The sequence below is a fragment of the Manduca sexta genome, chromosome 6 (genome assembly GCF_014839805.1).
Source record: "Manduca sexta isolate Smith_Timp_Sample1 chromosome 6, JHU_Msex_v1.0, whole genome shotgun sequence".
Classification (NCBI taxonomy): Eukaryota; Metazoa; Arthropoda; class Insecta; order Lepidoptera; family Sphingidae; genus Manduca; species Manduca sexta.
Genome location: NC_051120.1, coordinates 9,340,148 through 9,365,052, shown reverse-complemented (window position 1 = coordinate 9,365,052; position 24,905 = coordinate 9,340,148). Strand labels below are relative to the sequence as shown.

General features: G+C 34.9%; 1 protein-coding gene across 3 annotated transcripts in view; it reads left to right on the top strand.

Annotated features, from left to right (window-relative positions):
* The window catches only part of LOC115440485 (atrial natriuretic peptide receptor 1), a 362,779-nt gene that overhangs the window by 304,678 nt on the left and 33,196 nt on the right, over window positions 1-24,905 (top strand). For all 3 annotated transcript variants that reach the window (XM_030164819.2, XM_030164820.2, XM_030164817.2), the window contains one exon: window positions 19,249-19,387. In XM_030164819.2, the coding sequence (XP_030020679.1) occupies window positions 19,249-19,387 (139 nt within the window). The remainder of the gene's footprint in view (window positions 1-19,248; window positions 19,388-24,905) is intronic.

Here is a 24,905-nt window from a genome sequence, read left to right as displayed (position 1 = left end):
CCAAGTTATAACAGAATTAGATGTTGCATGTTATGTATCTCATGGTGCACATTGCCATATATAGGGCAATTCATGAATTAGCTTAGCACATGTCTTCGCATGCATTGACGATGAGTTATTGCTGTAAAAAAAGTAGTTTATAGTCTTGCTCATTTTTCTAAACGTTTGCTCAAAGGTCGTTTTAATCATATTTGTGTGAATATTAGAAGTGCAACTACCGGGCCCCTATTTTTGCAAAGAAGATTATAACAGGCCTGTGTCTATTATGCTTAATGTTGGTGGTGAATGCATATTTTCTTCGCAGAATACCATGAAACAAGCGACGTGGCGAGGGTACCGAGCGAAAATTTTTTTTGGTTTAGTACCTAAGTCCGCCCGAAAATCAGACTTAGATGAGATTTCAGATTCAGATAACGAAATAGACCCTGTCTCCATAGCATTTCGGAGAGTTATTCACCGTTTAATCTGCCTTTGTTACTGTCGTCGTTTGAAAACCTTAATTTATTGTCCGATAAAGAAATTACGCCCGTTCAAGCAGCAGTAACTGGGTCTCCACTTTTGCCATCCCCAATGATTCAACAGCCGTCACTAATTGTTACACAGCCATCGACATCCGTTTTATTTCCGTGCATTATATATGTGTAAATATAGCCTCTTCACATACACCAAACTTATCATCATCTGTAGCGTCGTCTTTTCGATCTAAACGACTAAGGCTTGTAATTACACGCCCAAAGCCTATACGCTAAAACCTCTTATAATTAACGTGGACGAACAAAAGCTTTCAACACTGTGCAGGTATATTTGACAAAAAGTTTTCAGAAAAAGCACCCAAAACCCCATTAGAATATTTGAAATGCTTTTATACCTATTATATCTTGGGTATGATATCTGTTAAAACCAATTTATATTAAGGCACAAAAAGGAGACTTCATTAGAGGAATTAGACGCGGCAGGGCCTACTCCAGGTAAAACAATTAAAGCCCCTGTTATACCACACCTTGTGTCAGATTGGACATTTCCCAATATTCAGTACCAAGAGGGGGTGCAAGTTATGCATTAAAGGACAAACCACTGTTATGTGTTCAAAATGCCGCCTAAGACTTTGTCTTCTGCCCAATAGAAACTGCTTTTTTTTTTCAAACCGGACCTGAATAGATGTATGTTTAAGTTTGCTTTTTTTTTTTTTAAATTATGATTATAATTGTTGTTTAAGTAATTTGTTATATTTATTTTATTTGAGCATTGTATCCTCTCGGATACATTGGCTTATATGGGGAAAAGTACAGATACTTGGCAATGTATCTCGTGGGATACATTGTATATCTCCAAAACTAGATACCCAGGATTTTTTTTTCCATTTTTTATATCATTAATATTTATGCTCAAAACAGAATTAAACAAAAAAAAAGATTTTCCATAGATTTTTTTTCTTGCCAAGAAAAGGGTTAATACGATTGGATACCATTGTTTGAGTTTTATTTCATTTAGTTTGAATTGCAGATTAATTTGTTTTGTTTGTAAACTATTTTTATGACTACAACTTATGAAAACACTGTTTCGCTGCGTCACGAGTGAATAGGCACATAAAAAATTTAAAATCTATAAATGTATTTTTGTATCGTCTCTTTGGTTTCATGACAGCCCATAAAGGCAGCGAAACCATTGAAGTATTGGCATTGATTTTCATATACTCATGTTCAAAAATGTTATACCACGAGTAAAGCATCGGTTTACTAAAACTATTATTATTACGGCTAAGTCTACACCGTTTTTACCATCTTTTCTGCTAAATAATCATACGACAAAAGGAAATTGAATCTCCTGTAATAGAGTTACTTAAATACTGGTATACAGGATTCCATTTACAAATGCTATGTTTCAGATGGCACCAGATTAGTTTTGTGCGATAGAAAATCTGAGTTTTAGAAGATGGTTTACGTTTTGCCAATAGATTTATTTAGAGAATGAAACTACGTATAGATTCAGTAGCTATTACTGAAATGAGATTTTTCTATTATATTGTCAGCATTTTTTATTATTATACTTATACAATTTTGAGGGTATGTGAAGTCTGCCAATTAGCCCTAGATTGGCGTGGTGGACTAAGGCCTAATAACTATCAGTAGGCCCGTTGTCCAGTAGTGGAACTGTATATAATACAGGGCTCATATTATGGTTATTATATATATAGCTGTATGTATATCTGATGGGATAGTCTTATTTGGACATGGAAATAAAAAATGAGTGAATTAAAAAACATATATTGTCAGTATTTTAATTTAGGTCATATGCGGCCATGTCATATAAATCCCATATATTTTATGAAAATAATTACGAACGTACATTAGACGCATTTGTCTGTCAATGATACGTAAGTGAACTTGTTCATGTCATCGACTAAATAAAAAAATCAAAAGTACCATTCTTAATGCAATTTATTACAACGTAAAAATAGTTTTTTTTATAAACAAAATTTCTAATTGTCAAATATTATTTTCCAGAATATCAGTATGTTACTAAATTTACGTAAAATATTTTTATAACCATTCAAACGGCGCACTGCAAAGAATTGATTCATAAATTTGTAATTTAGCCGACGTCACACAATTTAATAGCAAACTCCGCCATCAATCCAATTTGACGGGGTGCGTCCAGCCTAAAACCCGTTTGTTTACGAGGGTATCGGTATTGCCTTCAAATAACATCAATGTAATTTATTCGGAAGGTTAGGACGGCCTAGCACGTACTTATTGCGTATAGATAGCCTTATTTTTTTACATTGCAATATATTTTGCTTAGCAATATATCACTTTTTAAAGCAATTTAGGAGTAAAAGATCTTAATCGTTTCTTTACGGTGATTATATTTTTCAGACTTTACGAAAAATTACGATGTTTATTAAGTGTATGTGTGCAGTCAGCCAGATATAACAAGATTAAACAAATTTGAAGGCCTAAATATGGGAATGTTACAAAAAATATATATTTGGTGAATATAATATAATGAACTAATAAATTTGTAGGTAGTTACATTCGTCTAACTATTGGAATAATACAAAAAAAAATGTGGTGAATGTAATATGATGAAATATCCTAGTTATGTTTGCTTTCTAATTATTAATTGGTAGATTTTAGTTTTAATTTGTCTTTTTGTAAAATGTGAACATTGCGTACTAATTTGTGAGTGTTGTGTACTCCTATAACTGGTACACACATCAGAATGTGACTACTACTTTTATGTTATTAACAAGAAATGTGTGTACTGTTGGAGAACCTTATTTAAATAAATAAATAAATAAATAAATAAATTTAATTTATTTAAAATTGCGCACTTTATTATGTAATAAAATAATAATAAATAAAAAAAATACAATTATAATCAAAGATTAAGATATACGGTTCATTTACACAATTCATTGTGTCCAAGCACCAAAGTCATTCAAAATTCCTCCATAACTATGCTGGCGTATTCTATTACTTTTTTAATCACCTGTACCGTCATCATCCAGTGAACTACATCTAACACCACAAACATCTCATTCTGAGAAAGGTTTTTATGCCAAATGGAAACACATTACTAACTATCCACAGAAGGCTAAACCACCTCAAATTACGGTTTGTAACAATATTGACCCTTAGAGCAATGAGCACGTGTCAGCGTATATATGAGCCTCAGTGGAGTAGCAAATAAGTAGAAGGATATTTGTATTTGTTTGGATAACGACCACCGTACACAAAGCACAACTAGCCATGGCGCCCTACGTAAGATTTTTTTTATATATGCAAGGAAATTTGACCTCAGTGCACCCTATGGTAAGTGGAATGGGGTCCAATAGAATGTGGATTGGCGAGAGATGATTAGCTCTTAAAAGTGGACACAATTATGTCGGCCTGTTAGGATCGGATATGCACAGGCTGATCCCGGAACGCGACACTTTCGTGGGTCACTATGGCGGGTTTTAACACCTTGTGTACGGTATTCACTATCTGGGCAGATGTAAAATATATCCGACCACCAGCAAAAGTGTCTTCCGTCCCAGGATCAGCCTGTGAATATTTGGTTCAAACAGGCCGGCATAATTGTGCCGACTGGATTACTATATCTCATCAGTCAACGCTATCTGGACCCAACTCCACTTACCATCTGATGTAGTAGGTTCTCTGCCAGATTCATATAAAAAAAGTTAGTAGGAACTTGTTGCAGTGCAGTTTTCTATTAGTGTTACTACCCCCATCGAACCATCTTAGATAATAATATAACAGCTCTGAATATATTATTGTTCTATTGGTAGGCACGGATCTCTACTACTGAGGGGGATTAGGCCTTACACGCTAGCCTAATGAGGGTTGGCATCATATACCTTCGAAATTGTTATGGCAAACGTCTTAGGTATGCAGGTTTCCTTACGATGTTTTCCTTCACCGATAAAACATAGCGATAATTTCGTCTTAGTTATATACAGGGTCATTTCGACACTGCGTTACTAAATGAAAACACATACTGGTCTTCGTCTTTGCTGACATTGTGCCAAAATCATCCATTAATAACGGATATTTTCACCCAAAATCCTGGTTTTAGTTTCCTGATTTTTTGATCATTTTGTAGTTTAATGAGAATATGTGGCGTGCGTGAGTATATTTCTGACTGAAAGTATGATGTTGCCACTGCGATGAATTCTCTTAGAGCAGCAGTAGCAGCATTAGGGCGCGTAAAACTAAAATTACTTTTTATTAATATTTATTTTGTTCGAAACTTACACTTTTTTATTTCACGTCTAAGACACAAATAACTTATTGTAAGTTGTTTCCAAGTAGATAAGTATGTGGTTTCATTTAGTAACGCAATGTCAAAATGAGCCTGTATACAGAAAAATTCTGGAAATCATTCTATTTATAATTACATTTTATATAAATTACCAAAGGGAAGCCGGCAATTAAGTTATATGGACCCTTCGGCACTGATCCATATAATTCTTACTTCACAAATAGCGATAAACCTTGACCTAGTTACAAAAATCACCGATCCCTGCTATCAGGAAGTTTCTTTTGTAATTTGTTTACGATAGGTAAGGATGTCGCTAATGTCTTTGATTCTTTTGCTATTTTTATTTCTTCTTCCTTACTATCAATATTATGTTGTTTTTAAAGTATTGTTATTTTACTTTTTAGGTTTCTATTTTTTGTAGAAATCTTGAACTGATCTTGATATTTGAGAATCGAATTCGAGTATTCGCTATAAGTTTTTGTTTCGTCTTGTAAACTAAAACACACTTAAATTACCCGGGTCTGGTATTTAAGATTTTGCTTTCCGGTTTGTATACATAGCATTACGCCTTTTTTTTTAAGGACGCAGAGGTGTACCAACTATCACAGTTCGCCAGTTATAGTCTCTTGTAATAGGGCAAGCCAATCGCCATATTCGGCACAAATTCCCGATTCCAGGCTAATATTGAGCAGAAAAACTCAACACTGCCCGAACCTGGGTTCAATCCCTAGACCTCACCACGCCAGTTGTATGCAACAACAGCGCTATCGAGACAGTCTCCGTTAATTAAATGACTTACTCTGAACGAACCCTCATGGGTAAAACTGCGAGCAAAACCTAGTATTTATAAGTGCAGCTTATAATGTTTTAGCATAATGTTTCCATTTAGCTCCTAGCTGGCATTCAATTATACCCTGTTTATTCACTACACAGTTTTGCAATTATAAGTAAAACATATACGCTTTTACTTTATCTGAACATGTAAAGTTTGTTTAGAGTATGAAGTGGAAAAACAGCTTGATAGTTAAAGTAAGGGTGAAAACCATCACGGCCCGGCCTGATAGGTTCGTCAACATTTCTTTGGCGCACCAACAAGCTTTGGAATAGTTTGCTGGCGCACGTGTTCCTTCCTATAATCCTCAGTTCTTTCGCCGTAGAGTGTAGAAGCATCTCAGTAGGCTGGCATGATTTTTTTATATAAGCACGCTAAGTGACCCCACTGTGCCTGATGGTAAGTGAAGTGAAGTCCAATAGAATGTCGACTGAGGAACGATGATTACTCCTCGACAGTCTCTGTCTTGAGTGGCATGAGATCTGAACGGCATCGAGCTTACCATCAGGTGCAGTGCCAGTCACTTTGACGTAAGTAAATAAAAAAAAAACACTCGAATGGTGTTATTATCAAAACATTAAGCTACGTTTATTAATTGGATGTATTGTAATTGCGTGGGCGTAAAATTATAATTTATGGAGGTAGGTTACACGTAGATTATTTCCATTCAATAATATTGTACGTGATAGCCTAGTTAGGCATGGAACGGTCCGCTGAGCTGGAGACCTCAAGTTCAAAACCCAAGGCATATACATCTCTGACTTTGCGAAGTTACGGGTGTATTGATTGTCAATTATCGCTCGTTCTAACGTTGGAAGACATCGTGAGTAAACATACATACCTGAGAGTTCTACATAAGAATTTCATAAGTGATTGAAGTCCGCCAACTGCACATCTAGTTTTAACATATATATTATGTATGATTTATTTATTTATTTATTTATTATACACAGGAACATCAACAGTTTACACATACAATTAATATTAGTTCAGTTTTCTTAGTATAGTATTGTTCTTATGTGCTTACCAAATAAAGATGTACCAACATTCACAAATACACTTATTACGAACAGACATAATAGTATGACCCTGAAAAATTTCTGCTTATGTAATTAAGGTAATATGGTTAACAAATTTAAAAATTAATATAAACTATAAAAGAAACAACATATATAAGCAATTCAAGAACTTGGTTAGCATAAAGCAATAAACACACCAAATACCATTTCAATAACATCTCTAAATATTATTTATAACAAAATGTATACTAGTCCACATCGGCTATGGTTTGAGAAAGAAACAATTTCAGCATTTTATTTTTGCATATTTTTAAGGAATCGGAGAATATGTCAAGATCAGATAATTTAGTGCACATCATACTATAACTATCGCATATCCGGTTAACCGGTGAATGGAGCCCTAGATTGGATCTGTACGGAGGGCCCTGAAGAATTTTGTTCAGTGGGTGTCTTGGGAGATTGTAAGGAACAATTAGATTGATTTGTTCCAGTAAACTTCTGCATTCATAAGCTCCACTAAACAGTTTGTGGAGAAATGTGATGTCATGTATGGAGCGGCGGGTACGAAGAGATAACATGTGGTAATGTCTCAGGCGTATGGGATATGGGCTTCTGTAACAAATTCCTGAAGATGATAAGGCAAGGTGTTTGGTGAAAGCGCGCTGGATACTCTCTATGCGTTGAGAGTGCTGTACATAGACGGGATTCCATGCGGAGCAAGCATATTCTAAGTGAGAGCGTACTAGGGCGTTGTATAAAATAATTTTTGTGCTTGATTCAAAGTGTTTTGAGTTTCTTTTTAAAAAGCCGAGTATACTGGCGGCTTTCTTTACAATGGTATCTATATGGCAATTAAATTTAAGTTTTGAGTCCAGTATTATACCTAAGTCCCGAATCTCGGTAACCTTCTGCAGATTATCGCCCGCCAGAGTGTAAGTAGAAGCTATAGGTTTTTTTTGTCTAGTATATGTTATGTGAAAACACTTATTGGTATTCATCTGCATATCATTATTTAAACACCATTGCCAAATCCTATTCAAGTCACTTTGTAAAAGGGCGACGTCAGATAACGATTTAACATTAAGATATAATTTTAGGTCATCGGCGTATAATGAATATTTACAATATTGTAGCTGCAGGGTAATGTCGTTTATAAATATTGAAAAAAGAATAGGTCCAAGGTGGGAACCCTGAGGTACACCAGAATCGGCATAGTATACCCGAGATTCGAACCCTTGAAGTGCTACAATCTGTGACCGTTTTCCCAAATATGAAGTGAGCCAGTTTAGTAGAGATCCGTGAATCCCATAATCCTCTAATTTACTGATCAGAAGGGAGTGATTTACCCTATCGAATGCATTGCTAAAATCTGTGTAGATAGAGTCAACTTGAGAACCGGAATCGACTACCTGAGATACATCAGCTATAAATGAAGTTAGGTTAGTTTCTGTAGAACGACCACGACAAAAACCGTGCTGTGACTCGGTAATAATGGGACCAAAGAAACGGGTAATGTAAGGACATATGAGTGACTCAAAGAGCTTCGAAAAGCAAGAGAGGATCGAAATTGGACGGTAATTTGATACAGCGCATTTATCCCCTTTTTATAAATAGGTAATATTCTGGCTTTTTTCCATTCAGTTGGAAATTTACCTGCTTCTAATGACTTATTAAAGATAATGAATAAGGGCAAAGTTAAGGTAGATACACAACGTTTTATGAAAAAAGATGGAATGTTGTCTGGTCCAGGTCCTATCATTGTATTTAGTTGTTTTATTTTTCTATTAATGTCTTGTTCACTGATATGCAAGCGGCTAAGTACAGAAATCCTATCGGTACTCGTAGTGATATTAGTGACAGTATGAGTCACTTGACGTGTGTTTTTAGATGAAAAGTAGGTAGCAAAAAGATTCGCAATATCATATCCGGAACTAGCAGTTTGGTTATCAAGAGAAACTTGGGCTGGTATAGAAGATTCGCTTTTACGCTTGTCTTTAATGTAGCGCCAAAAGGACTTAGGGTTTTTTTAATGTTCGATTCAATTAATTCTTTATATTCTGTGTGGCACTTGCGAATAAGTTTATGACAACGTTTACGAAGAAGTTCATACTCAAATTTGTCTCTCGGATTTTTATGTATACGATAATTCATGCGCAATTTGTTTTTTTCAGATAACAGGGCTATGAGGTTTTTCGTATACCATGGCGGGAACTTAAAATTTTTACGGTTACGTTTGGGTACATGCGTTTCTATAATACATTTTAACGTATCATAAAATGCTGAAACCATATCATCTACTTCGCCATAGTCTAATAACATGTTCCAATCGACAGCCTTAAGTAAGGAATTAATTTTATTAAAGTCTGCTTTGAAATAGTTGTAACTAGTTCGCGTTTTTTGATTAAGGTATTTCATGTTTGAAAGGGGTAAATGTAGTAATAAGTTAGGGTGTTTAGGGTCCAATTTTGAAATCAAATCCAATGGGGGTGCGACGGTGGCATATGATATGTTGGTCAGAATGAGGTCTAGGACTCTACCATCTTCATTACTAATTGAGTTTAGTTGATGTAAATTATTTGCACTAATGAAATCAGTTAAACAGTATCCGAGTGAATTATTATAGTTACAAGGGACTGTGGGTAAATCAACATTATTATTTTGCCAAATTATAGAACCTAGGTTAAAATCGCCCAATATAACGACATCTTTAACATTTTCTAAGACATTATTGCAGTTGTTAAGAAAATTAGATAAAGAATCCAATCTGGCAGGTGGTGGCAAGTATACAGCGCAAATAGCAATTTTTTTCACGACATTGTGAATATTAATGTAAACTGAGACCCACAAGTCTTCACAATCACTCTCACATTGTTGCATACGATAAGATTCGAATTCCCTAGAAACAGCGATCATAATGCCACCACCATCCTTCTTAGACTGCGCGGTGCAAAGCCTATCCCTCCGATACACAACATATCTTTCATCTATAAATTCCCTGTCCGAGATATTTGAATTTAGCCATGTCTCCGTAAATACAATTATATTATAGTTAGATTGCAGTATATTATTATAAATGTCACTAGTCTTTGTACGGATACCTCGAGTGTTTTGATAGTATAAATCCATTAAATTTATTGAAGGAAGTCTCTATAACTATGACAAGGTTTTAATAATTAAATAAGTGTTTTAAAGAGAAAATAAAAATATTATATGTATGTAAAATATGTTACTACTTAGTTAAAAGTTTAAGACTATCGGTATTACGAATGTAAATAGCTTGGCTAAATTGATCTTTACGTATGTAGATCCGTCCATTACGGACCCATATGAACTGATAACCAGCATCTTTGGCAATACGGCGTGCTTCTGCGTGCAGAGCCTTATTCTTTGGAGTGAGGTGTTCCGCCACAAAGACAGGAGTAGATGGCCCGCCTAAGCCAATGTGAAGGGTGTTCAATTTGTTTTGAGGGTTTTTCTTGTTGTAAGTGGCAACAGCCGCAAGAAAAGAATCGCGATGAAGTGGACTTCGTAACTTAGCTATAATAGATCTTGGCCTGTTTGATTCCTTATTCAGTTTGGCTACTCTGGTGGCGTGCGTGAGGTCATCAGCTGATAATTGATGACCAATTGACTTGGCAAGCTGGATGATGGTGCGCACTAGATCTTCGGTGCGGCGTTCAGGGATGCCGTTAATCTCGATGTTGCTATCACGGGATTGTTGTTCCATCAAACCGAGCCTGGTGGATAAATCGTTGATTGAGGATTTCAGGATGTCATTTTCTTGCTGCAGTAGTGTTATAGTAGCAGATTTTTTTTCAATTTCGGTTTTAATGTCTTCATATTGTTTATTAAAGAATGACATCGAGTTTTGAAAATTGCTTATTTGTTCATTAATGTTCAACAATTCATGCATAACCATATCCTTGATAGTTGCCCTTAGGGCGATAGTAATTTCTTGTTATAAGATTATTCGCAAGGAATCTTCAGTGACGTACTTACTATAGTTTAAAGGTGCCTCTTCCCCGGAAATTGTTACGCTTCGCTTATCAATAGAAGAGACAGTGACGGCATCGGTGGACGGTGAGGATTTTGTATTTATACAAGAACTTACTGGCGTATTCAGGGTAGTATTAATATTGTTCGGTTGCTTGTTTTTACACGTGTAACACTTCCAAGTACGCCTGTTTTCTTGTCTCATAACATTGAAGCGTTTAAGCGTTATATTTGCACATTGCAAGTCATACACATAAGCGCAAGAATGGCATTTAATCATTTCTTTATTATTTAAGGCTCCATGACAACCTGCACATGCATTACTAGTAGGTGCCATATTCGTATGCAATCATACAAGTTAATAGATGAGATTGTAATGAATAAAATATTTGTGCGTCTTGTTTATAAAATTTGGCCAATAAGCAAGAATAAGCATACGTTACATTAATGAAGCTATGTGCGTACGAGACAACACAACGTCGAGCCTCCCAGATGCGAGCGGGATACACAATTGCACTGTGAATGGAGCGTCGTGTGGGCTAGACAGCACTAGTGCAAGGCCGAGGTAGCGCGAGCGAGATGCACAGCTTTATCGTCCAAAAGAGCCGTTTGAAGGATATTTTTAAATTTAATTTCACGATTTCTCACAAACTAGAAAGAATATAATAGTCACACAAACTCTAATGAGTAGATGAGTACACAAGCTTTCATTAATTGTACAGTTCGACTTGAATCGTTCACTTTAACCACTTTTTAAACAGTAATATTAAGGAGGGTAACTTTATGCGTCCGTTCGCCGCGCCGCGTTCATTCGTTTTATGATAATATCAATCCTGTATATTATCTTACTGCTCGGCACGAAGGCTTCCTCTAGGGTTTAGATCTCAGTCCATCACACCTATAAAAAGGATTATATAAAAATCCTTGCAGAATTGCTAGCTTATTAAATTCACTTTGACCTATCACGATACCCAGAACATAACTCAAAGGATTTCCTTAAACCCGCTACAGAACTATAAAACTGCATGTTACGGAAAAAGCATTCTTATGCCGTGTTTAATCTTTTAAGTGGAAGGTCCATTAGACGCTCTTCGTAAATCCAAGATCATTCTCTTGAAAGTGCCAAGAAACTTGGTACGTGTTGCATCACTCTGATCGTTATTTTTGGGAGCACAATACATGTTATTTTTTATCTTACTAATATTATATCTAATCTTATCTTACTTGGTAACGATATTATAAATGGGATAGTTTGTAAATTGTTTGGATATAATAACAATAATAAAAATATCAGCCCTATATTATATATTGTCCCACTGCTGGATACGGGCCTCCTCTACTAATGAGAGGGATTAGGACTTAGTCCACCAGCCAAGTGCGGATTGGTAGACTTCACAAAACCTTCAAAATTTCTATAGAGAACTTCTCAGATGTGCAGGTTTCCTCACGATGTTTTCCTTCACCGTTAAAACGAAAGATAATTCACAAAGAATACACACATGATTTTAGAAAAGTCAAAGGTGTGTGCCCTTGTGATTTGAACCTGCGGACATTCGTCTTGGCAGTCCGTTCCACACCCAACTAGTCTATCGCCGCTTTTTTTTTATTGTTTGGATGTTTATTAGTAATAAACGCAGAAACAACTGAACGGATTTGGATACAATTTGGCATACCGGTAGAACATATCCTGGATTAACAACGGCTATTTTTTATCCCAGTAATGTGAACTTTCACATTTATAATATTAGTAAAACGTAAAATTATTAAACTCTTAGCTACCCCAGAATACGTCAAGATTAATAAGTCTCCCTTGATGTAATAAATCGAGTCTCTTTTCATCCTAATTTATCCTATGTAACTTTTCCGCTCCAAAAAATATGTTAATATAAAAAGGTAACCTAAATACATGATATATTAATGTATAATATAAATCTTGTTGTGCTGTTTGTAAAAGCATCCATAATTAATATACATGTACTAGTCTGTTTGTTAATTTATTATGTTAGGGTCGACATCATTTTTAGATATAGTTTTATTTGTTATAAAGTAATACACCCATATTCATAAACATTATTTATCTACGGAGCATTGCTCTGATAACAAGTCTGTTTCTCAGTGCTGACGGCATTGCAGCCTTCGCAGTGCGTAGACATAGGGCCGTTGTGATTGGCTAATATTGAGATACAACTTTAATCTAGTTGGCTGTCAGATAAACAAAGCTGAGAAACAGACTTGTTATCACAACAATGCTCTGTCCTTAGATAAATAACGTTTACGAATACGGGCGATGGAGTTATTCTAAAAATAGTATGATTACTTAGGACCTATATTCCGGGTAGATGCTCACAGGGAGCTAGGTAGCGAGCTTAATTTAGTAAAAAAATCAACATAAAAAAGTAAAAATATTATGTCATATATTCAAAATGGAAATAGTAATGCTCGAGCAAAAAATTTATTCAAACATAAACTAGTCTAGACTGGCTTTAGTTATTATTCCGAGATCTACAAATCATATTCCCTTATCTCTGTGATGTCACAGTAACTCCATATCGTTAATGGCGACTTACTACATTATATTTTACAAAACCTAACATAAGTCGATGGCTCCAGATGGGGGGAGAACCTCGCCCCTCCCACCCTATGTGAGATACAATTAGTCGAAAACAACATGGTTTTACTCACGTTTAAAAAGTAGTCGGAATCGCCGACCAATCATAATCAACTATCGACCACAATCGATAGTTGTGTTTTCGACTAATTTAATATGTCTCGCGTAAGTTTTAATAATATTATGAGACACAATTGTTACCTATCTTCGATTATATTAAAAGACCAATTCCAAATCATTTGAAAAAAAGTCGATGGCTCCTAAGCAAACAATCGTATCTGAAAAAAAAAAAAAATAAAAAAAAAAAAAAATGAAGACTTTTTAAGAGTTTGGTAGTAGGTACTTAGATAACGAAAAACTATAGAAGTGAAAATTAATGGTGAAGTCATATAAGGGGCCATTCAAGATTTTTGAACGTAACCCCCATGTAACGCACCGTAACGTTTTCCAATGCGCGCCCGACCTCCTCTAAATGTTACGTAACTCAAGTTTTTTTTTTCTAATATTCACAATTATTTTACGCAAAATACCGGAAAGTCGCTAAAATGCTTGTTATTTTTTTAAATGCTCAATTCGCTCCAGTGCTAAGAGCCATAAACATAATTAATGAGGTTCGGCGGAACATAGACATCTTTAATTGTACACTGGCGGAATTCATAAGGGTAATTATAGAAACTCCAACCAATAATGTATCGACCATATGAAATAACTATACATAACTATCTGTATCTGAATTGGCTATATGACAATGTAAATATAATCGCATTGGGTGTAACTCCTGTAAGATTATATTTAATAAATAAATAAATAATAAATTAAAAAAAAACAATATTACATAACGCTTTGTAAGGGACCCCCTCTCCCGCCCCTGTAACACATCGTAACGTTTTACAAGACCTCCCGTCTCACCAAATTGCGTTACGTAATACTTGACCGGCCCCTAACCCGATTCTCGCCGGCTACGCTTTCATAATTTATGTCAAATCTAAATATCTTTAGAATGATTTCTAGACGGCATTTATGCATATTATTAGTATAAGTTTTGTCGGGTTTCGGAAAATTTCATGCTTCGCCACTGGTTCGGATTCAATTCATCGAAGTATCATGCGAATATAGAAATCACAAAAATTCAATCGTCAAATGAAACATATAACATCATAAAATTAATAGATAAGGCAAAAAATCTTTTTATCCGTATAACTACAATTTATTTATTTGCGCAATATTTCATACCATAGATATTTTTTATCTGATGATTTAAATCCAACCTTTAATGTAATAGAAGACTCCGATGCACGTTGGCTAAATAAATAATGGCATGTTTGTAGTTAGAAATTGGGGTTTCGGTCCTAACTATTGATTTTACTGGAAATCTAAAGCCGTTCGCAACACTAACGTTATTGCATACAATAGTTTTCGACTTTATACAATATACTACCACTTCAATCTAAGTTAGAATATTCGAAGTCTCTATGGGTTTGATGTAAGGTATACCCTATCCACACTCATAAACACAATATCACGCATTTATCCCCAAAGGAGTATGCAGAGGCACAACCAGGCACCCACTTTTCGCCAAGTGTATTGCGTCATATCGGGCACAAATTCCAGACTCCGGGCTGATACTGAGCAGAAAAACTCAAATATGACTTTGCCCGACCCTGGATTCGAACCCAGGACCACGGAGCGCTGTCGTACCGCGCATGCAGTACAACTATACCCTATATTTCTTCGTTTATTCTAGAGTTATAAATAACTGTCTACCATTCATAACCTAACCATGTAGTTGCCAAAAGTAAGCGATAGGTCTTATCTATGTGAGAATTCGGCTAATTAGACAAAGAAAACTGTAGAACGTAAATAAAAAAAATAACAATAATATGTCAGAGGCCAGATGTAAGACAGTATTTCACGATACGGCACGCATTGTGAGGAAATTCCTCACTTTAAATCCCTAAGCAACGGTGGCTTGGGTCTTGAGCTTCGCCATCGGAGGGCAGTTTTAAAATTTTTATATGCATTATTATTTTTAAATTAAAACATCTTAAATTACTCAGTATTGGTGCTGATCTGACTGTATTAACAGCATAGACCTCCTCTAGAGTCTTCCACAGGTATCGGTCCTGTGCCAGTCTCATCCACTTATTTCCCACTACTTTTTTGACAGATTTAATATTGTGGGATCACGGGAAGTGCAAACACCAAAATACAGTTAACTTGCTTTACTTTGGAAATCAAAATACAATAGCCGTCTTATATTAAAAAAATACGACTTAATACTTCTGCAAGTTTTCTACATCCGTTGTTGTCTTACATTACTTTCATTCTATCTCTTTTACTCACTTTCTTAACACAATCTGTCCCTTTCACACACTTACTTTACATTCCGTTTCACTCAACACCTTACAATCCTACATATTATATATAATATAGGAGAGCCAATTCTCAATATTCACCATTGCATTTAATATTACACACGCGAACGTTCTCGACGAGCATTCAACTTTACTCTATGATTTATAATATTGCAATGTTCGGTGAAAGTCAGTCACTACCCAAACTCCTCTGAGTTTGGGAATTTATTACATTTTTCATATTTGAAAAATGGTAGAAGCATTTTACTACATTCACAATTTCTTTGTGCTTCTTGCAGTGTTTGAGTCAATATTTCGAGGTTAATAATATATAAAATATTTTTTTTTATTCTATATAATATACTAGCTTTTGCTCGCGGCTTTGTCTAAGTGAAAGATTTTCCAGGATAAAAGTATTATTACATATTTCCCAGGACAAAAATAGCCTATGTTCTTCTTAACGTCTCAAACTATATATATACCAAATTTCATTCGAAATCATGTTGGTAGTTTGATTTTATTGCGTCCAGATAGATGAACAGACGTGGCAGAGGACTTTGTTTTATAATATGTAAAGACCATCTTTATTATAGATAAAGAGTTCAAAATTGGAAAATTTTATATCATAACTTTCGTCACTATTGACCCAATTCTAAACTTTAATTGCTTAAGGTATGCGGCCGACAAAGTTCTGGGTCCAATAACATCAAAATCACTAAGAGTTCTTCAATTAGAAACTCAAATTAATTAGAAATCTATTTCATTCCTTAGTATTACATAACTGCGCTGATAACACGCCATAAACTTGGCTAATTGGTTTCACTAGCATCGTTATCTATTTCTACAATACAATCATGGGTTTTATATCCTTATATATTATAAAATAAAGTTCTTGCCGCATATATTTGTCTCTCTAGACGTGATAAACTCAAAAACTACCGAACGGATTTAGATGAATTTTGTTATGGAGATAGTTTATAACCAGGGAAGGACAAAGGTAATCCTTTTATCACGAAAAAATTCTTCCACCCGGACGAAACCGTGAGCAAAAGCTAGCAGTGGCGAAAGGTGAAATATTTCCGAAAGAGAACCCGAACCAACATAAAGGTACTAATATGCATAAATAATATAATAATATCAGCGCTGTATTATATACTGTCCCACTGTTGAGCACAGGCCTCCTCTACTACTGAGAGGGATTAGGCCTTAGTCCACCACGCAGGCCTAGTGCGAATTGGTAGACTTCTCACACCTTCGAAATTCCTATAGAGAACTGGTGTGCAGGTTTCCTCACGATGTTTTCCTTTATCGTTAAAGCGAGCGATAATTCACAAAGAATACGCACATATTTTTTTAAAAAAATCAAAAGTGTGTGCCCTTGAAATTTGAACCTACGGACATTCGTCTCAGCAGTCCGTTCCACAACCAACTAGGCTATCGCCGCTTTTAATATCCATACATGCGGTCTGCAAATCGTTTTGATGATAATTAGTTTCTACATAAAGGAGAGCCAGTAGGAATCTAGTTATATGGATCCTCCGTCATTGAAAAATAGTCAATAATCAAAGGAGGAGCCCTCACACCCACCACTACAACTCCTGTAAGCCAGGATCAGCAGTGGCACGCATTTTATGACACCGAGCTGTGAAGCTTGGCGAGTCTCAGGGAACACTAATACGTCATTATCCCGCAACGAAATTAATCAAATAGAAAGATAGGGAGGAGTTGAAAATATTAATTGTCCACTTCCCTCCATAGCAATGGAGGGAAGACTGTCTAGTTTGCACAAATCCTAAAACCTTTGTCGTCTAACAGTATCTATCCTTCTAAGAACTAAAGCCAAACTCGACGCTCTGACTCCGCATCGGGACGAATTCGGAAACCGCAAATTTTTGTTCAGACTTTCCAGCAAAATCCCTCGTAGTTTCTGAGTCCCGCATCAAAGGATTTTAATGTGAAATAGGGACTGTATTTTGTGTCTATTCATAAAGTCTTTGTTCCATAGATCATGCTTCATTTACGTATAATTAAAGTTTTGTTTACTGTGTTTAGAGTAAATTAGTTGCTCGCAAATACGCTCGAGTGAGTCCCTTCTATGAATATAAATAAATTTGTTGTACCTGAGGATCCGCCCGCGTGGAATTTGGTTTATTTATTTATTTTAAGGACAAACAGTGGTAATTACATTAAAACAACTGAACCTTACAAACGACTAACAATATTTTAAATGCATTACCTTTAGTTGCCACGGCATGCATTGATATGTTGGAAAAAACAATTATAAAATATAAAATAAGTAACGTTAACAATCATAAAATTAAGGAACATATTAAATAGGAACATAATGACCTTTACCTTCTATTTTGTAAATTATAAATAAGTTATATAATACCATCATTCAAAGCCTTCAAAAGCTCAGTTTCAAAACAACTTAGTGAACTGTTGAACACGTCTATAGACTGGCAAATATTAAAAATTCGACTGTGTTCTTTTTTGCGCGCCATGTTTGGTACCAAATTAAAATCAATTCAGTGATTGTTTAAGTATAAACGATAGTACTTTTGCATTTATAATTAGTGCTGATTGGATACATATTTAGTACACGGTATTAACCCCGTAAGATCAGTTAGTTGGTTAATTAGGGAGTGCAAATTTTACCATGCTTATATGTTTTAGGGTAACTATCGTCTTTATATAAAAATATAACATAAAATAATCCTATTTACTTTTCTTATACGTGTACAGCAAAGTGACTCTGTTGTTGATGGTAAGTGGAGTAGGGAACAATAGAATGTCGACTGACGAGAGATGATTACTCCTCGGCAATCGACATAATTATGTCAGCCTGTTGGAACTGGATATACACAGGCTGATCCCGAAACGCGACATACTTACGTGGGCCAATATGGCGGATTTTAACACCCTGTGTACGATGGTCGCTATGTAGGCGGATATAAAATATATTCTACCACCAGCAAAAATTACCTTTTTGGATACTGAACAATTTTATTTAACGTCCAACCTTTTTAAGTCTATTGCAGTGTCCATGTGTAAGTCTAGAGTTACCGAGCTCCAAGGTTAAAAAAATACCGTATTAATAGACAAAATTACATCGAATCACTTAAACCAAACCGTTATGATGCTGGAAACTTAAAAAACATATTGATTTTTTATTTTTACGCGAATGTTAAACATTAAAACTAAATAATATATGGTATAATCTGACGTGTTAAGGTAATATCTTCTTACCTAGAGTTTAGATTAGGCCCAGATTTCGGTGTATCTACGGTAATTACCGAGTACTCGTATATGGAGACATTGGTCTACTGAAAACGAAAGCCATACATACAAGTGTTGTGAGAATCCGCCTGAGTAGGTACCACCGCAATGTCTATTTCTGCCGCCAAGCAGTATGTAGTCACTGTTATGTTCCAGTTTGAAGGACATTGCAGCCAGTGTAACTACTGGACATAATGAGACTTAACATGACATGTCTCAGGATGGGGAGCGCAGTGGCATACCAAATAATACTTTGTAATTCTAGGTTTTGGATGGTGTTTTTACTGTTTTTGGATGGTCGTATTACTTACCATCAGAAGAACGGCAAGCTCGCCTTGTCATTCAAAGCAATAAAAAAAAAGAAATACAAGATCTCAACCTACAATTTGTTCACAGGTGGTGGCCACGTACGTGGCGGCCAACTCTTCCCTGCAGTTCATCGAGGGTCGGCCGATACACTGGGCTGGCGGGCGCACCACAGCCCCCCCAGACACGCCCATGTGCGGTTTTGACGGCTCCCTCTGTCCAGATAATTGTAAGTTACACAATGAAGGTTATTGTGAGCTTTGTTGAAGTTTGTCTGATCCTTTTTAAAATATATAAGCGTTATAGTATATAATCGTTACTCATTGATCTCATATTTTTAGTACTTTATAATTTTCTTTTCTACTTCATATTATGTTTTAGATTTTAATTCAATATGTTGTTAGTGGTAAATGCTGTGTTCACCTATTAGTCGCACACATATCAGATGCTGTACCTTATTGCTTTTATAATATTGTTTTATGTTATATGTAGTCCTGTTGGTGTACCTTATTACAAATAAATAAATAAAATAAGTAGCTTGTGATAAGTAGAGGTACTCCATACCATAGTTATTTAAAATATATTTCAGGTTAAAATAATCCTGGTTGGTTAATTAACCTCTAAATCGTCATGTCTATATCCAAGGATTTTCATTATTATATAAAAAAGATATAATTAACAGGAAAATACAATGTGTATAGAGAAATTATCTACTTCTGCAATCCATTGCATAATTTTTCATATACTGGAGTATAAATGTCCATATTATATGTATTATATTCAAAACCTTTTTGGGGTCACCACTCACAATCCATTAAAAGTCTTTCTAAAGTTATAAATAACTTGGAACCTCTACTCTAATATAACTGTGCATGCCGTTACCTGACTTTATATTTAGATTTTTACTTTTGGATGTTAAGGTCATTCCAATTATATACAAGTTCGTGTTTATGTTTTTTTTTTTTTATTTTAGCTATTCCAAAGTCTGATGTTATTAATATTATCAAAATTAGCGCTAAATGGCTGTCCAATATTGACAGCAATTTAGCGTTTACAGAATATTGATTGCTTTGTTTCTATTGACCTTTCTGAGTTATAATCTATTAGTTAATATTAAAATTTCGTTTTCATATAGTTTGACCTTACGACCGCTTTAGTCCATTGAAAAGTTACATTTGGGGTTGCGTTTTTTAGAGGACGCAATTTTATATTTTTGACGTGTAGGGGGGGTCAGTGTAAAACCAAGCTAAAACCAAGTTTGTGGGGTCGCCACCCTTGTCCCACGGCTGCCATCTTAAAAATAGGGGTTGAAATGGTTTTTCCGATGTATCTCTTAAACTATTTATCTCACAAAAAAAAATTATAAACATTTTTTGTTGCAAATTAAATTCTCTACAACTTTGGTTCAGTAACTTTTTGTCGTAGAACTATAAATAAAAAAGTTATAAGCGAAAATGTTAAGAAATTAATGTTAAGCAATGTTCATTGCAACGTCATCAGAACGTGTGTTTATAAGGTTCATAATACTTTTTTTGTACTTTCATTACGTACAACACAAACCCGCGGTTGTCGGCTTGTACGCGAATTACTTGGATCCTGAATCCCTTTGGCACAGATGAAGCAATTGTTCACAAAAACAAATTTTTACGAACTGTTTCGGAAGTTACTGTACATATTGCGTGTTATTGTTATTACATGGACAATCGACAACGAACCTTTTAACTACATAGTTAGTACTAATTGTTGAAATGAAGCGAGAAAAAATATTTGAGTGCCATGTGTTGTGTGAGTATAATATACTATTTTTAAGAACGAGAATTAACACCCAGGTGTTAATTATATAACACAAATGCACTTACCCCGTTTACTTAAAGCTTTACAACATAGGTAAAATTTGATATATAAAGCAGAATCTGTAGATTTTACATCATATTTTCGAGGAAACTAAGTTCTGAATTGATAAACCAGAAATTGATATATTGTTTGACCATAACTTGTTATTCAAACAATAAATTAATAGGTCAAAGAATTTATAATTATAACTGTAACCTTTTTGGGGCATTATTGAAATATGTGTGTAAAATTTCGTCATTTTTTACCCAATACCTCTCAGGCGAGCACATTATTAGAATTATTAAGGTTTGAAGTACCCAAGGGCTGAGAGTAAATTGCACCGCCCGTAAATCAGTAAGTTAAGGTTTAGTTTGGGTCTCTACCCCAAACCATACAAAAAGGTGTATATATAGGGCGTTCTATAAGTAGTGGGGTAAATCAGGGTACGGTTGAGTTATGAGTTAGTGTTATGGCTGTTGCTTATTGGGACAATTCTCCACAACAGTTTTAGGGGTACTTGGTAAAATATGAAATTCGGACAAAATTTAGGGCATTTTTCATGCATGAGCCAGATAGAGTCAAAATTTTGAGAATTTCTTATGTATGTCTCAGCAATAATGTTATCACGACTTTTTATCGTTCATATAAACATTATATGTGTATTCTTTGTGAATTTATCGTTCGCTTTAACGGTGATGAAAAACATCGTGAGGAAACCTGCACATCTGAGAAATTCTCTATAGGAATTTCGAAGGTGTGTGAAGTCTACCAATCCGCACTAGGCCAGCGTGGTGGACTAAGGCCTTAATCCCTCTCAGTAGTAGAGGAGGCCCGTGCTCAGCAGTGGGCAAGTATATAATACAAGGCTGATATTATTATTATTATTAAGTGTTACTTTAAGTTGATAGTTAGCTATCGAAAATTGATTATCTTATATTCAAACAATTGGATTACTTAAATAACGATTCCAATTCCTTCTGGATTTATTTAAAGGGCATGAATAACTCCTTAGTATATTTGGAAGCATTGGATTTTTATTTCTTTCATATAAGATTTTATATGACCGACTCTTGTGATCAAGAAACTTGGACCAAATATCTTAGCGTTGGACTTAATACGATGCGTTGTTCTCATATATTTTGTTTTCTACTGGAATTTATGATTCTAGATAGGCATATTGTTTACGGCCCCTGATCAAATAGCAATTCATACATTTTAATATATTATTATGTATTATATACTGTTCTATTGACGGGCACGGCCTCTACTACTGAGAGGGATTAGACCTTAGTCCACCACGCTGGCCTAGGGGGCTGTTCAAATATTACGTAACGCAATTTTGGTCTTGTAAAACGTTACGATGCGTAACAGGGGCGGGAGTGGGGTTCTCGTAGAACGCGTTATGTAACATTGTTTTTTTTTATTTTAAAACAATAACAAAGGTATTTTAGCTACTTTCCGGTATTTTGCGTAAAATAATTGTAAATATTACAAAAAAATTCACTTTAGAGTTACATAACTTTCGGAGGCAGGGGCGAGGGTGTACAGGAAAATGTTACAGCGCGTTACATTGGGGGGTCAACAATCTTCAAAAATTGCGGAATGGTCTCACACCCTTTAAAATTACTATAGAGAATGCACTTATAAGCTCACGATGTTTTCCTTCACTATTAAAGCAAGCGATAATTTACTAAGAATACACACATAGTTTTTTGAAAAGTCAGACGTTTGTGCCCTTGGGAGTTGAATCTACGGATATTCGTCTCGGCAGTCCGTTCCGCACCTAACTACGCTATCGCCGTTTCAATTTTTATAGCCCACCATTAAATTAGCTTATACACGTAAAAACACTTACCTGTCTGTCTAAAAACAAATTTGATAATTCATGTTTCCTTACTCGATGCGCATATTTAAATTTTATAACATTATCGCCAAGAAACCAGTTTGTAATTAAACTTATGTAGTTACCGTGTACGCATGGGTTTAACTTACGAATATAGTTTATTATCAAATTACTTATAATTCAACCATAAATCAATTAGAAAGTATATCCACTGGTAGGTCTGTCATATGTGAGAGTCAGCCTGGGTAGGTACCACCACAATGTCTATTTCTGCCGCCAAGCAGCAGCGTGTAGTCACTGTTGTGTTCCGGTTTGAAGAACATTGTAGCCAGTGTAACTACCAGATATAATAAGACTTAACATCTCATGTTTTGGGGTGGCGAGCGCAGTGGAATATGAAACAACTAAATTGAAAGTGTTGAATGGTGTTTCTACTGTTTATGGGCGATTGTATCGCTTACCACTAGGCGAATAACAAGCTCGTCTCGTCAATCGAAGCGATAAAAATAAATATTGCGAAACCGTACTCCCTCTCTTATCTTTTAGTAGAGCTGAATTTAGTACTTTTCTCTAACAATCTCGTAAATACCATTTCCTCAAATAGATAAAAAGATAGTTCCAAAAATATTGAACGATAGCTTACGTAAGATAGGCTTATCAGACGACCTTTCCGAAACAATCTAGCCGCCTAGTCCGACCATTCTGTAACAGTTTAATAAAATCATCCGTCCATTCCGGAGACGGTTTTCACTTACTTTTATGTTTCACGTTACAATCTTTTATTTGAATTGATACCAAATTCGTTCGCAATGGGCGGAGCGTGTTATAGCTTATATTTTATTGGTATTCACATTTTAATTTACGTTTTAAAAACATGAGATTGTGGGGAGTTTAATATACGTTTCACACAAGATCTATAGCTTGAGTTCGAAAATATAAATGGTTTTTGGCTGCCAGTTTTGCTTTTTTTAAGTTGAAGTTGCCAGTACAACAACTTAATCCATATTTGGCGGCAGTATTGTCTGTTTTTATTTTCATTTTCCTGATTGTTCTCGATAATATATCATCCTTAAATTATTACTCTTAATACGGTATTTTTGAATTAATTTATCAGCGGTCGTATAGAATCCTTCTTGTTAATTTGAATTAAATACGTACCATACATTTTTATATACCAATAGATTCCTAATTGGTCAATGTTTGTTCTTAAACAATAATTAAATTTAAATTGATTTATAAAATTATTTGTAATTTACGTAATAAAAATAAAAAATCTATCACCCGAATAATATTCAAACACGATCAAATAAAAAACAATTGCCATAAAGATAATTTGATATTACGCCCAATAAACACACTCCCAAATATTCCACCTATTTCGCGCCAATTTTTATAAGAATTTTGGCAAAGGCTTAACTCGCTGTGCCATGAAATTAACTTTTATCTCGTGTTGTGATTATTTTCTTCTCTCGCCTCGGCAATGTTATGGGAATAGGTTCGTAACTTTGGAGCTTATCTTTAGCCCTTTTATGAAAATTAACTTCATTGTTAGCGTATTAATAATAATAAATGTCTCACTGAAGCGTATTTTTGAAAAAATTATCCTTAAATATCTCTTTGTATCTCTAAGGCTAGAAATGACAATGGTTGCATTTGGTTTTGTCCTACTATAAAATGTGGCCCAAACTATAAATAATTACATCGAAAAAAAAAATCGTAAATATGTTTCACTCATTTATTCCTTAAAAAAGGTGGCATACAATTTTTTCTTTTCTGCTCATACCAAACAGGTAGCCATCATTTTTATTAAACTTACTTCATATTCCATATTCAGATGCAATATTCATTTCACTATTTCAAGGTTGTATGTTAATTTTTTGTCATAAATCAAATTATATGTATCGCATGATTTTTGAGTAAAAAAATAATAATCCCGAAAAATAACTATGAATTATTAATGTGTTCTAATTTTAATCAACATGAAAATATTAAATCAATTTTTACAACATACATAAATATCATTGAGCTTTGTAAAATTGAATCAGAAACATACCGAAATAGCTCATGCTCG